We start from the raw sequence: 15,528 nt of genomic DNA on the forward strand, positions 1-15,528 counted from the left end.
CATATAAAAGTTTTTAGCATGTGGCAAGCAGAGTGTCAGAATCAAGAAAATCACACCAACAATCTGACGGACGTGAATCTAGCCTCTGTCCAGAGATTTTCCATCAGCCCTCATAATCCATGTCGCAAGAATCTTAACATTATAGTTCAGTGATGGCGAATCTTTTAGAGACCGAGTGCCCAAAACCCACCCCCCCACCCCTGCCCTGCTCCACCTCTCCATGCTCCGCTCCGCTCCCCACCCCACCCCCACTTTGCGCTCCGCCCCACCCACAGGACCACCCACCACCTCCATGGCCTGCCGCAGCACATCACCCAGGCAGCCCAGCAGCACCATGGCCATGCCCTCTGCCTGCGCCCCACATTATCATCTGCACGCGATGGGGCACAAGGGCAGAGTCTTGTCCCCGCTGCCCGGCTGCCATGTCCTTGGCTGCGCTGCTCTGCATGGGCCACACCTGGGGGCAACTCTCCACCGGGGGGGGCTGCTGGTGAGGAGGGGGCCAGGGGAAAGGCGGGGCTGGGGTGACAGCGCACGTGCCCATAGAGAGGGCCCTGAGTGCCACCTGTGGCACGCATGCCATAGGTTCGCCACCACTGTTATAGCTGAAAGGAGACAGGCAAAAGCCCTTGCCTCTCTCATTATTTCTCCTTGGAGAAGTTTGGATGGTGTTCCTTCAGGATGCTCCTGCGTTATATGTATATTTCTTTTCCCTGTTTTGCTTGTCTGCATTACAAAAAGCCCTCTCTGTATTCCAGCCGACAGCCATTCCCTCCCTCCTACCCCAGTCCCTGGGGCCCTGCAGCACCCAAGATTTATTATCCTGTAATTATTGCGGGATCAGACTTTCTTTTCATGTGTTAATGTGTATTTTACAATTCTTACAATAAAAACAAAAATTGCTGCCCAAGATATTATTGTAAACCTGCAGCTGAAGCAAATATAGGATACTAATTTAAGGAAAGGAAAAAGGCAGTGACCCTTAGCTGGGAGAACGAGCCTTTCAGTTCTGCTTGATAAATAACTTCCTGGTATTAATTTTGTGCATCCCAAAATCAACAGACTGTTAATAATACCAATTCTGAATAAAAGGTGGCTTGTGACACTTTGCGAGGAGAAATTCCACATGAGATCAATGTGAGTTAAGACACACTTCATGAATAGGACCAAGGAATGCCAGTGTAAAATAATTAAATGGGCAAACATTCAATATGGTTATTTGATGATATAGCAATTTAGGTCACCTTTTATTCCTCAACTGGCAAAAAAACTGCGAAAAAAAGAAAGAGTTGGATAGCCCTCCTGAAATAATCCCCCAGTGGTGAATCCTTTCAGCACAGCCCCCTTTAAAACAAAATGTTGTGCATACTAAATGCCCCACTCTTGTGTGTAGAAAGTATGCCTTGGTGCTGCACCCCGTGTATTAACTCTTGTGCAATAAACTGCTATAACTGTACTTCGGCATCAGACTCTCCGGAACACAAAATTTGTGGCCGAGTTCTCCCAGATCCTAGTGGAAGCATTTGTTCCTAGAGGAACAGAATCAGAAAAATATATCTCAGGCATATGCCACGATAAACTGAAGCTTTTCTTTTATTCTAACCCCTGGAAAAAAAATTATATATATAATTTTATATAATCATATATAAATTATATATATATATAATTTTCTCCCCCTTAAAACACACATTTCTAGAGCGAGGCCTAAAAAATAGAATTCAAACATTTACACAAAGCTTGCTGGAGTCTGGTGTAAAAATATGATGCACAGCTGTATTAACTTGAGCTGTGCCGCTGGGTAGAAACATCTGTTAAGTCTTACTTAGGGGGCATGACGCCCTCCCTGCCGCCATAGAAGGGGGAGAAGGAGAAGGGAGGACAGACTGCTTTATGCCAAAGAATGTGAAAAACAAGCCCTGGAATTAACAAAATGAGAGATCTGCAACAGGAACAGCTGTGAAGCCTACTGGAAAACTTCACATCGGCAGCAGGAAGAATTTGCTAATATTCCACATGGAATCTCCTGGTTGGCAGCCCCATCTGGCAAGTGATGCTGGCCTGAATAGTTTCCAACTACAGATTGGAGAGAGCTGGGATTTTCACCAGTTTAAGATACAAACATTCAAAGCAACAACATTCTCTTTTGTGTCTACAGATATGCAAACCAGGGAAGAGGCAGCTTGTAGCCTTCTACCTCAACTGTCTTCTTGTGTACGCTACAAAATTTCTACGACCCATTAGACCACCCCTCCCTTTTGCATTCTGCATTGCCATGGGGACACAGGTCTCTTGTGAAGCTTCCAGCCTTCTATTTCGGATGGATAACGTAAGGCAAGATGCGTGGATGGTTCCCTGCTGCCAAATGACTGGAAGTTTCAAAATTCTCTCGGTGGAGAGGGAGTTATTTCCAGGGTCTGCCTACTCCCCATCCGCAAATCCCTGACTGCTGGAAAACAGGGAAGAATCCAGGTCTCTTTGTAAAACAAGTGGTTCCTCTCCTGCCCTTCCAGGCTTTGGAAGGATCTCTACCAGAGCAGTGTCTCTCAAGCTGAGCAATTTTAAGATGTCTGAACTTTCAACTCCAAGAATTCCCCGGCCAAAAGTAGTGCCGGCTGGAGGATTCTGAAAGGTGAAGTCCCCTCATCCAAAAATCAATGAAGTTGAGAAACACTGTTCTAGAAGATTGCAAAGGAACCCTCTGCTTGCATGAAAAACAACAAGCAGCTCTTTTCAGCTGGGAATTTTTTTTTTTTTTTTTGAAAAATAATGAAAAAAAGAAACACTCCTTGGCATGCCAGGGACTGCCAACAAGCAACAAAAGATACAAAGGGCATTTGAAGCTGTTAGGAGGAAAACGTAAGCCAACATCTGTAATGTGTGACTTGACAGAAGGAAGGGAGCATTCGGAAGAGGTATCAGCTCCAGAACAAAAAAAGGAAGTGCAGCGGGTCGAGGTAGGGATGGAGAACAAGTGGGCACAATGAACCCCCCGCCTCCTGCGTTGTCTGTCTCTTCAGGGAAACCAGTGTGGTTTGCCTCTGTGTTCGGGTGCTGCCAATCGAGTTCAAAGCTTCCGGCAGCGGCACAGGCAGTTCAGACTTGGCTCTGATCCATGTGAGGGAAGGAGAGGTAGAGTAGCGCAGGCCTTGTCCACACACCCAAGGTCCTATCGGCCCTCCAAAGAGACCAGGTGGTGCCTCCAAGTGGGACTCTGTGCCTCACCCAACTTCTGCTGCCCAAGAGCTGGGCATGTGGTCTGGAGCTGACATGGGGATGCACTCAGAGGAGTAGCTTGCCGTTGCGATGGATCTTCAGGATCCGTCCGAGTCGCTGCTTTGCTGTCGCTAAACCCTTCTTGGGGCGTTTTCCTGAAGGGACCAAAAAAAAGAGAGTTATAATTCTAACTAGATAACCATTTTAAAAATACTTGCTTACCAGATTTTTTTAGTGCCTTTCAACCATGGCAGAACTTCTGAGGTACTTGAAAAGTTCTTAAAAATTCAGGGAAATATTCAGAGATGTATCTGCCTTGAAAGTAGCCCATGTTGAACCGTATAGCAGAGGTCCCCAACCCCTGGGCTGTGGCCCACGGTCCGTTTGGAACCGAGCTGCATGAGCGGTGGGCTGACGCATGCACGCATGTGTGCAGCTTGACTTGTGCAAGAGGCAGGCTAGCGCACACATGTCCATGCGCACAACGGCCCGCTGCTGCTCAGGCTGGTTGCTCCTTTCCCTCCCGCCAGGCCACCAAGCCATAAATGTTGGGGATCGCTGCTGTACAGCACAGTCAAACATCAGAAACTGGCCACCAGGAATGTTTTATGACATTTTGCCAAATTTCAATTCCACAAGAATCATAGGTCATGGATTTTGCATGCATTCTGTAAAATAGTCCATCTGAGGTACCTTGGTTCAAAAATGTTTGCCCCATGATGCACTGTTTCACCTAGTTCAAGGTTACAGAGACAAGAGTTTAGAACGGATAGAGATTTACTCAAGTCATAAAACCAGTTTATTTTCCTTCTGAAAAAAGTCTGTGCTGATGTAGAGAGTGAAACTTAAAATCCTCTCCAGCTACAGAATGAATCCAAGACGAACACAAGGTTCCATAATCTGGATCTTGCCAGGATCCAGTGGTTCCTACCTGCCTCAATTCACACCTGCCTCTGTTTCCTTACTCATATAGTACTTCATTCCTATAAGGAAGTCCTGAAGGTTCACAACGCTATATAATTAATGACAAAAGTGCAACAAAACATGCCTAGTATTATCCCCAGTGAGATATTCAAGGTGAGGTGTTATTTGAACTGATAACTTTCTTTGAATGCAGCACGGCTGATAACAGATAATACCACTAAGTGTGTTCAGTATTTGATTGCCCAGAATGCATCCTATGAATGACCAGTCCAAGCCATATTCTTCCACCAACTACAATCCCTCTGACAAAACACCTTGTAGCAGATCAGAAGACAGTAAGAATTCTTCCCTAAACAACATCAATGGGATTGGCCCTTCCCTTCTGAAGCCCATATATACAAGGGGGCTTACCCTGGGCTGCTTGAGGACCTGGTGAGCCAGCTGAGGGGCGCCGCTGGGACAAGAAAACCCCTGGGGCCATCGGCGTGGAGCCCCGGTTCACCTGGGCCATTCCAAAAACATTAGGCCGAGCAGTGTATTCATGATCCACCAGGCTGCCAGCAAACTGCTCCTGTTTCAATTCCGGGGGAGGGGTGGGCACGGGGGCCTCCAGCTCAGGATCTGGTTCCTGGGGGAGGGGGGGTGGGGGTGGCACATCCGGTTCCACTTCTGCTTCTATCAGCTCTGGCTCTGGCTCTGGCTCCGGTTCTGGCTCCGGTTCTGGACTAGGAGCTTTTGGAGAGGGTGGCTTCCTTTTTACGAGTTTCCGCCGCTGCAACTTCTGATGTTCCTTAAAAGGAAGAGAAAAGAGGCGGAATCCTTCATGCAGAGCTGCAGTTGTTTAAGACCAGCTGGGCATGGGCAGCACCGCTAGGGATTCCTGTTGCTCCTGCCCAGCTGGATCCATCAATGGTACCTGGGAATGACTTGAAGGGATTCTTACACATTCGAATTCCCGTTCGAGAACACTGAATGAACTGGCTATCCCAAATTCAGCACACACACACACACACACACACACACACACACACACACACACACAGTCTGAAAGTAGAGCTTTAGCAACTTACGGGATGATGCTATCGTATGAAATATGTTGCTCTGGCTCTTTTAGAATAAATTGTGCTATATTTCTGTTCCTTGTTTATTGCTTACTGATCCAATGATGGCTTGTTCTAGTTCCTGCATACACTGAAATATGCTATGTACCATTCAGTGTTTTGAACGCGATGGCATAGAAAGATAATGAATACGTAAGCAATCAGTCACCACACTGAGTGCGGTGAGAAATATACTGAGGAAAACCAGGATACAGAAGGCAGCACGCTAACCTTGGCAATGAGTGTGCTTCGTAAGGAATAACAATTCCACCTTCCTGAAATACCACCAGCTTTGCCCCCTGACGAAGTGCATGTTCTACTGAAGAAGGCGGCCACCCTCCCGAGGATGAGTCTCTTTGGGCCTCAACACCTGCTCCTTCTCTCATCCACCAACCTGGCCATTTACCTGCTGAGCTAGTTTAGCTGCTGCAGCTGCCAGACCGGTCTCGACAGATGCCACTCTGGTCCCTTCACGGACAGGGCGGTCTTGCTTGGGTAGTGTTGGGGTCACCCGGGCTGTGAAGAGGGAAAGTTCACCTGAAGAATTTTCTGTTCCACCTTCCCCCCAACTTTGATGATTTCAACTTATGCGGAGTGGGTAATGCCCAGAATTCTGGGAGCTGCAGTCCCAAGACCCGAAGCACCCCCAAGATTAGGAGAGGCTGCACTACTTGCTCCCACCTGGTACATATAAAGCATATTCTTTGCCTACATACTCATATGAGTAAGATAACGGAAGCTTCATTTACTAGAAATCCATAAAATTTAGGCCACAAATCTGTAACTAAGACCTCACAACCCTCACAGATGTAGTGCTCATTCTTAAAATGTTTAATTCTCAAAGGCAAAACACAAACAAAAAGAAGAAGAAGAATTTGCATCTGTGAATAGAGCTAAGCCGTAAGATATACTATGGAGCCAACTGAGGGCAGGTCTATCAAAATTGGCAAAGTTCAGTACTGTTTTTTTAAAATAAAATAAAATCCTTTAAAAAAAAACACCTTTCCAATATAGTCAAGCAGATTTGCCTTCAATTATTACTATTACAATGAAAACCCACCCTTCCAACTCGCATTTCAGATATCAAGCAAATCAGAAAAATATCCACGTTCAGAATTGTGACCTTCCAGGCATTTCTACGAACTATAATAATGCAAAGCTGCAATACAGGTTGACTATGCTCAGTGCAGGTTTTTGTTTAAGCAGAGAAAACCCATTGCTCTACCTATATTCTTTCCACACCTCACAGAAACAAAAGGAAAGTTCTATGCCCATACCATCGTGTATTTCCAAGAATTATGAACCGGTTTCACTCTATAATTGCTGGTTCCTGGGATAGTCAACGATCAGCACGGCACAATGAAATCCCATCCTCAAATACAGTATGAAAGTCTTCAGCAATTCCCCTAGCATTAGAATCCTCATCACGTTTTTTTCATCCCAAATACTTTCAGGTATATTTTTGAGTGCAAAAGAGTTAGAAATTTGCTTTTTGAAAGAACTACTGCCAGGGAATTGCATTTTTGTATCCCTTTGTATAGACTCACATTAAGTACACACCGTCTGTTACAGGTGATGGGTGATTACCTTTAGGACTCCACGGAGCATCATCCGTGCATTTTTTCTTCTTTGGCAGTGACTTCAAGGCTGGGTCATCCTCATCCGATTCCAAGGAAGGATAAACTACACAGAGAGGGATGCAGTTAGGCATGAATTGTAACTATATGGGAGGGGCAAACAAGAAACTGTGAATGCAATGGGGCAGATGAAGGGAAGCTAGATTTCGCCCAAGACAAATGCTTTATTGCTATAACCACAAGTCCTTCTCTGGTCAATTTAAATCAGTCGGGTATCTTTTCATGTATCAAAGAGTAGCTCCTTTTCACAAAACATGGATCTTTCTGATACAGTAATTTTTAAAGCAAGATAAGGGGACACGCTGGGAACTTGCAGAAAACCAAAAGGCTGCATATAATTTTGAGTAAGAAAGTCTATAAAGACAGGATGATGAAAAATGAAATTAAGCTGCGCAAAACAGTTTCTCCCCATGCAGAATGACAAAGATTCCTCCCTACAAGAGGAAGTCCAGAAGTCAAACGAGACCAAATTCCCTACAAGGTCTTGGATTCCAGGCCAGAGCAACCACCCCCAAACTTTGACAAGATGGTCTGCTCCTCATTCTAGACCAGTGATGGTGAACCTTTTAGAGACCGAGTGCCCCAAAACCGCTCCCGCCCCCCATCCTGCCCTTGTTCCGCCCCACCCCGCCCCCGCTCTGTCCCCACCCCGCCCACCCACAGGGCCACTCACCACCTCCACAGTCCGCCGATCGCCCAGGTGGCCCAGGAGCGCCATGGTGGCCACGCCCTCTGCCCGCACCCCACAGCATCAACTACGTATGACGGGGCATGAGGGCGGAGTCTTGTCCCCGTTGCCCGGCTGCCATGACGTTGGCTATGCTGCTTCATGGGGCCGCGCTTGGGGGCGACTCTCCTCAAGGGGGGCTGCTGGTGAGGAAGGGGCCATGGGGGGAGGCGGGGCTGGGGCAATGGCACAAGTGCCCACGGAGAGGGCTCTGAGTGCCACCACTGGCACGCGTACCATAGGTTCGCCACCACTGTTCTAGACACTCTGCCTATCCTTTCGATTCTTTGCCCAGCTCTAAAAGCCATCCTGTTTACTGCCAAGATCAGAAATTTTTCCCTGCTTGGGAAAGGAAACTCGGCACAACTGCTACAGCAGTTTCCAGCTAGACAAGTCAAAATAGCCCTACAAAAACCGGCATGCTCCTGAACCGGTTGCTAGTAATCAAATGCCATCCACCCAGGTCAGTGACAAAATACACTGCTGTAGTAGGAGCAAGAGAACAATGAAAAGTCTTGCTGTGAAGCTGAGCAGTTTGGCACCGAGAGAGGAGAAGCTGGTTGGGAGATGCCCTGCGCGATTTAACCACTGCAGGCCAATTCTCCAACCTTCCCCAATTTGGTGTCCCTCAAGCTGTGGTAGCCCCACTCCTCTGCAGACCCCTAAACCAAGGACGCCGTGCTTACTGAGGTCAGTGGGTTTTAACCTGGGAAGACCTATATAGGGAATAGTGTTGGGGTGCAGCCAAGACATCTATTCAAACACCCCTCCTTGGAACTGCAACAGACTTCCAGAGTTCCAGTTTAGAAGGTGATGTAAGTGTATATTGAGATCCACACTTTATATTTTATAACGCACAGCGCTCCATACTTTGTAATGCACAGCACTCTTGCAGGCCAATAGATTTCAAGTAGTCTTTTAACATTTCTGCCCAGGAGGAAAAAAAACAACCCTGTTTTTCTTGTAGAATCTTCCAACAGTAAAGTAAATCTCTTTCCATTCCTTACTGTATTCTGCATCCTTAAAACAGGCTCCCAGGCTCTCCTGCTCATCCATGCTGGCCTCTTCCTCGCTGTCCGTGCTGTGATGAGCCGGCCGTTTGATGGGCCTCTTCCCTGAGCGCTGGGTGCCGGAGGCTCCCGCAGAGCCACGTTCGTGCCCAGCTGCCAACCAGGCCTGCAAGCTGGAGGCCCCTCCTGAGGAGGACGCCTGGAGGTTGGCCATGCACAACATGCCCTGGATGGCTTCCTGAGTACTGGGAGATGCAGGTGCATCACTGGGGAAGACAACCGAAGTAGAGTCCTTATTTGTATCATCACTGGGACACAACATGCAACATGGATTTTGTCCAGCAAACCTCTGAACAATTAACACTTCTCAGTACCCTTGGACAGGTCAGAAGCATACTCAGTGCACTGACAAAATAGCGGTAGCACTTTGATTTGTATACCGCCTCATAGTGCTTTAGAGCCCTCTCTAAGTGATTTACAGAGCCAGCATATTGCTCCCAACCATCTGGGTCCTCGTTTTACTGACCTCGGAAGGATGGAAGGCTGAGTCAACCTTGAGATGATCAGGATCGAACTCCTGGCAGTGGGCAGAGTTAGCCCGCAATTCTGCATTCTAACTACTGTACCATTCTGGCTCAAATATTAACTCAAAATAGGTTTTTATAATTTCTCTTGCAACTTGGACATTCCTATTAGTGAATTATTCCTATACAGGCTAAAAAGAAGAGGAATTGTAATCTAACCCCGATCTGGATGGCAGAAGGTGGAATTTATTTAAACAGGCATAATGCTGGTCAAAGTCAAAAATAAATAAATACATCTGAAACTCATTTATTCTCAATCCCTAAGTCATCAAAGGCCTCCAAGATACAACAAACAGACAAACACGAAAGGGTTCCATCTTGATTAATCATTGCAAATGTTGAGGATTGTGTTTGGGGTAGCAGCAGATCTTTGTCAATTGGAAACTGGGAGTCAAAAAGAGTCACCTTGCGCATCCCCCTCCTTACTTCCACCCTTCCATGGGTCTGGTGGAGTGGAAAGCCTATGAAACCCGCAGTCTGGGGGGGCCTATAGGTGTATTTCCTGCACCTGTAGGTGTCTGAGATAAAACCTTACAGTTTGAGAACGGAGGTGGAAAAGCCGCCTTCCCAAAGAGGCAGTTGGAAGGGGACTCTCTGACTCCTCGCTTTGCAGCAAAAACAAAAGCCTCACAAGACCCCTGTGACCTCCTCAAACACCAGAAAACTCGTTTGAACCTACTTGAAATGTTAAAAAAGAATTGTTTTTGAGCATTGAAAAGCAGTTTGCTAGGGATGAAAAACAGATGGCCAGCTACTAATAGTTAAAATCGAACTGTGCTATATACGTGGCTCCAGTAGAGCCGTGCCTCCTTCATAATGAGCCGAGGTGGCGCAGCAGTTAAGAGTGCAGTACTGCAGGCCACTTTAGCTGACTGTGTTCAGCAGGTCAGCGGTTCAAATCTCACCGGCTCAAGGTTGACTCAGCCTTCCATCCTTCCGGGGTAGGTAAAATGAGGACCCAGATTGTTGGGGGCAATGTAAATATATATATACATTGCTTACTGGTGTACACCGCTTAGAGAGTGCTTGCACTTAAAGTGGTATATAAGTCTCATAAATAAATAGGTAGGCCAAACAAACCAGGCAAGGCTTCGGAGTCTGCTGGAAATAGCAGAGCTCCAAGAGTTCCCATGGTATGGTCTGCGCACACCCATCCCAGGAAACAGAAACAATGGCCTTTGAAAGGTTATAAACCACTCCCCTCCCACCCACCACCTCCCCGAGTCCCCCACAGGCCCCGTCTCACCTCAGCTCATCATAGTCAGCACCGCCAACCTGCCGACTGGCTTTCAGCAGGTCCAGGATCCCCCCAGCACTACTGCTGCCTTCCAATTGGTCATCACCAGAAGCATCCTCCTCTTCAGTAGTGTAGTCCTCCTGTAGGCAAAATAAATCCCAATTTTAACAGGAAGGCCAATTCTCTGGGCAAACGGGTATCTTGCCTATCTGCTCCAGGAGCACAATAGCACAAAGTCTAGGACAAAATGAGCATCGCTTGAGCAAAATGTGCATCTGAAGCTCGAGAGCATCAGCATTTCTGCTAGGCCTGTGGTCCCTTACAACGCTTGCTCCTTAGACAGACAGAGTTGGCCATATTTTAAACTGGCTGATCTTGTTTGCATCAGATCTACGTAATCCTTGAATATGAAATGGCCCAGATGTCCTCAAATGAGTGTAAGTCAAAAGAATATCTCAGAAGAAGGCAATGGTAAACTGTGACCATATTGCTGCCCAGGAAATAGCACGGCTACCATCATCGTTACTGTTCTTCCAACCTTGTTTGTGTATAGCTCAAAGTGATGAACATACTTCATACTCCTGCCTCCTATTTTCCCACAATAACCTTGTGAGGCAGTATGTGGCCATCTGAGCACTACAGAAACTACAGTACTGTTTGGTTGAGTCCAACAAAGTAATAACTCTGTCCTTAAGACTGACCTTTACCTCAAAAGGTTTGTGGGCTAAACAAAAGGACTCCAGGATGCGGGGAAGATGTTTAGTGCCTGCTGAGAAATTTCTCATACCTTTTTCAACTTTTTAAAAATGCATCCTGAGCCAAAAACCCCGTCGTGTGCCTCACGTCACAATTAACTCCCATTCCTAGATGGTGATCCTACCCAGTTATCACAGCTTCACAATCCCGATCACGTCTACCAGACTTACTTCAATGTCAAATTCTACTTCCCCTGGCTCCCGCACTCGATTTGGGTCAGAACAGGGTTTGGCTCGTGGCAGTTTCCGGGGAAATTCTGCAATCGGAAGAACATAAAATGTTAAAATATGCTGTTGGAGACTGAGGAAAGGCTGGAAAATCACAAAAGCTGTGACTCAAACTGAAATGCATTGATTCCACAAAGAGAGACACGTGTAGCTCTTGTGAGTCAGATAATGGTGATATCTGTATATACACACACCTACATAGGAATCAGCCCTGCAAATTGTGACTTTAGATAATAGTGATCCTACACACTCACCTGCATAGGATTCTGACTTGCAAATCATAATGGTACTTACTGCCAAGGAAACGCATATGGGACTCACTTGCCATTTTATAAACTGATAATAATGATAAACAATTAGGGACTCAATTTAAGCTATGGAATCAACAAGTGCCCTCATAACCATCTGAAACAGGTTTCAATAAAATTAGAAGGTCAAAGATGAAAGAAGAGAATGGAATTTAGGAAACCACTATTGAGGTTGAAGATATGAAAGGATCACTTGTAACAGAAAACAGAACAGCAGAGTCACATTTTAAATTGCAATCACACCCCAAGAATGTGTTTAAAAACCAAGACAATAGCCAGGAATGCAGAATTGAGCTTCCTTAAAACTCCAGTTTTAGTTTTTATAAAACAAGCTTCACGGATTGGTGATAATATTAACCACAGAACAATAAGTGTGTTGGTGGTAATTATTTTTAAGTTGTTCACATTACAGTGACGTGCCTGAAAGCACATAAGCAACTCCTAATAAATTCCAGAAGCCAATAGCTCTTAGCAGACAGATGATGGGGTTTTATTATGGAAAAGAAAAGGGAAATGTGCCTATCTGCCTATTTGATTCAGATTGCAGAAGAATCTGGTCTTTTTGCCTTTCCCTCCCACCCAACCTCAAGTACAGTACATGCACAACGCAGCCTAACTCTGGGCTTTGCCCCAAAAGACATTTTGAAGGGAGGCTTGGAACAGAGGTGAAGGAGACAGCCAAAACAACGAGCAGAGGCAGCACGAGCGAACATGGGAGAGGTATTTGCCCAACCCAAGAGAAATGCGTCTACCATAGAGAAGCACCAAGCATGGATGAAAGGCGCTACATACTGGAAAGCTTCTTGTGCAGCAGCAGATTCCTCCTTTCCCTGTGTGGCGTTTCGTCGATCTGCAGATCCTCCTCGGAGTCTATATCCAGGGCTTCGGCATCAGATGGGCTGGGTGGGGCTCGCATTTGTGCTCCTTTGTGGCTCCGGGTACGCTCCGAGGCTTTGATTTTCCTGCCCGGGGGTGAGGGGGGGGGGAAGAGGGACAGGAGGAAGAGAAACACCAAAACTGACGAGGCTGACCTGATCTGATGATCTAATCATTGGAGCCCACAATATATTCTCTGCTCCCCTTTTGGGGTCAGCCCTACAAAGATAGGGAAAAGGATTATTTTTTTCTTAACTACGGAGATGTCTTCTTGGTAAAAGTCACCTTACTGAAGCTAGGATATAGGGGTCAACCTATATATGGAGAATACAAATCTCTGCTCTGCCTTTATGTATAGACTGGTCGCCATTCAGCTTCACCTTTCTCTCGGCCCTGAAGAGCTGCTGGGGTGTAAATTGGAGGGGCAGGGAAGAGGAGGAAGAACAGCAGCTTCCCCTTCACTGCCCTGATCTCCTTGAAGGAACGGAGGTAGATAACATAACATAAATCTACTCAAGGCAACAAAAGATTCCTCCAGAGGGTAACGTAGAAGCACGAGGCTTAACCTTAATGAAGTGCAATGGTTTGCTACAGTATATTATTCTTACCAGCTACTCCTATCTAAATGCGGACCATCCCTTGCAACAAACTTGGGCTAATACCACTTGCCAATCTGCTCAGTCCTAGGATCTCAAATCCCGTTCTTACTCCCCCCCCTTCCCCCATTGCTGACAGCAAAGGAGGTTTTGACAGGGCTCTTTCTTTTCGGCATGGCCACCTGCTCACCAACACGGCTTATGAAGGAGGAGGAGCTACTTGAAAAGCAGAAATGGAAAGCTCCAGCTTGCCAAAGGTCTATGTCACACCCGGCTGACCCAGAGCGTGCACATACTCCCGGAGGGCAGTTCTGGAGTACTGCTGAGGGCTGATTCAGCTTCTGGTTGCCACTTTCGTGCTGGAAAAAATGGCTAGGAATCTGACAAGTCAGCATTACCGAAGTATCACAGCTTAACAATCTATGTCATCTATTTTGTTTCTGCCCCTATCCTCCCCCCCCCCCGCGCGAACATCTGAATCCCATCTCCAGAGGCTAACCTGGTGCCTCGACCATTGGCCACCATCATGGACAGCTCTTCCTCTGTCAGATCAGGTTCTCCATCTGTATCATCCAGGCTGGAACTTGGCAAGTCAAACTGGGCAAGGAAAACAAGAGTGTTGGCCGGTATACGCTGAGATCACGGGAAGCAAGACGGGGGGGGGGGGCAGGAAGAGATCATAAGCCACTAACAAGGCCAGGTGCTGCCCAACCGGGTCCCCAATCCCCCCAGTGGGACCATCTCCACTCTACCCTTTCTCTCACTTAGTGTGCACGGCAGCGCCAGTGGCACCTCACCTCCTCCTGGCCAGGACTCTCTGCGTGTTTCAGGCTCTGCTGCCTCTTGTACTTGCGCAGCAACTCCAGTTCCAGGGCTTTGACAGATGCCGCATCCTTTCGGCTGCCTTTCTTGCCCAGCTCCTTGGGAATCTGATCTCCCTTTTTGGCAGCTGCTGCACCAGGCTGGGTGACTCTCTGCAGGCCAAATGGGCTGCCAGTCTTCCCAATGTTCTGCTGGAATATATCCTAGAGGAGTGAGAGCACAAACGCCCCCAAGGAGGCATCACAAACCTCTAACTTGAACTGGATGCTACCACCCCTGCTGGGTTCCCACCAAAGAAACACAGCTGCAATTTTCCTGGGGGGGGGGGTTTGAGGAGAGGCAAGGCTTGCTAAGGTAAAGGCCAGCTCCTCCCCAGAAACAATGAACAAATATTGCCAACCGATAAAGAGATGAAAAGGGCCCTCTGAGATTAAAAGCAGAAGGCAAAAAGGGGGTTCTTAAGATAGGTTGCTTCAGCTTTTCTACAAGGAGCCTGCAACTTTATGGACCTAAAACATACACTCTGCTCTCAAGCCCATCAGAGTATCACCTATGCAAGCTCGGAATTTGCCAAATCATATTACTAGACCACAGGTCAGCAACCTGCGGCTCCGGAGCGGCATGCAGCTCTTTGAGCCTTCCCCTGTGGCTCCCAGCCTCCTCTGCCTTTGCAGAGAGAGACAGAGACAGAGAGAGGCAATTGCGCTTCCCTGCTTCTCTCTCTCTCTCTCTGATTTTTGTGTGTGTGTGTGTGTGTGTGTGTGTGTGTGTGTGTGCGTGTTCTCCGAGGAGCTGAAAAGTTTACTGGGTGGAGCTCCTCCCTTTGCTGCGTCTCTGCGGGAAGTAGGAAGCAGGAAGGGCAGAGAGAGCTAGCTAGCCCAGCTAGGCTGACTCAGGAATTCTGGGAGTTGAAGTCCATGAGTCATAAAAGAGACGAGGTTGCCAACCCCTGAGCTTGTTGGACAACAGCTTGAAACTTGCCAGATGAGCAGCAGATAGGACACACACACACACACACACACACACACACACACACACCTATAATAAAGGTAAAAAAAGGATATATGTAGTGTTATCTTCATTTTAGATATCAAAAGGGTTTTGTGGCTCTAGGTGTTTTGTTTTTGGTGGGAAACGGGTCCAAGTGGCTCTTTGAGTGTTTGGGTTGCCTACCCCTGTACTAGACTCTTAGCGGATTCCTCTGCACAGACTCTCTTCTCATTTAGGGTAAGTAGGATACCTGTTTAAAAATCAAAGGCTGCAGATGTCTGGTGCCATTTTGGGACAGAGAGAGCTAATTTGTAAGCCCTCTCAGATACATTGAGGGACCAGAATATGTACTCTGCGGTGTGGTATAAACAGCCAGGCTACAGACTCTGCCATGGCTGCTCTGAGCACACCAGGGACCTAAGCCAGTGAGACTTGAGACGACTGACTTCCAGTTTTGCGTCGTAGTGACGTGACTGAGGGATTGCGGAGTTCTGCACTCCACGGCTGGTTTCGCCCTGCCT

At 47.2% G+C, this 15,528-nt stretch overlaps 1 protein-coding gene across 2 annotated transcripts in view; it reads right to left on the reverse strand.

Moving 5' to 3' along the window:
* Positions 1 to 856: 856 nt before the first annotated feature.
* Positions 857 to 15,528, reverse strand: part of PHF8 (PHD finger protein 8) — a 30,111-nt gene continuing 15,439 nt past the window's right edge. Inside the window, exons 12-21 of one of the 2 annotated variants that reach the window (XM_039365998.1) lie at positions 13,993 to 14,220; positions 13,695 to 13,792; positions 12,516 to 12,685; positions 11,359 to 11,444; positions 10,442 to 10,572; positions 8,609 to 8,877; positions 6,825 to 6,920; positions 5,644 to 5,753; positions 4,549 to 4,918; positions 857 to 3,368 (exon numbers count right to left, since the gene is read on the reverse strand). In XM_039365998.1, coding sequence (XP_039221932.1) covers positions 3,280 to 3,368; positions 4,549 to 4,918; positions 5,644 to 5,753; positions 6,825 to 6,920; positions 8,609 to 8,877; positions 10,442 to 10,572; positions 11,359 to 11,444; positions 12,516 to 12,685; positions 13,695 to 13,792; positions 13,993 to 14,220 — 1,647 coding nt within the window. In that variant the 3' untranslated portion in view covers positions 857 to 3,279. Of the gene's footprint in view, positions 3,369 to 4,548; positions 4,928 to 5,643; positions 5,754 to 6,824; positions 6,921 to 8,608; positions 8,878 to 10,441; positions 10,573 to 11,358; positions 11,445 to 12,515; positions 12,686 to 13,694; positions 13,793 to 13,992; positions 14,221 to 15,528 lie in introns of both variants that reach the window. The other variant, XM_039365997.1, reaches the window with a different exon arrangement.

This window comes from Crotalus tigris, unplaced genomic scaffold (genome assembly GCF_016545835.1).
Source record: "Crotalus tigris isolate CLP2741 ecotype Arizona unplaced genomic scaffold, ASM1654583v1 scf7180000020218.1340706, whole genome shotgun sequence".
NCBI classification, from domain to species: domain Eukaryota; kingdom Metazoa; phylum Chordata; class Lepidosauria; order Squamata; family Viperidae; genus Crotalus; species Crotalus tigris.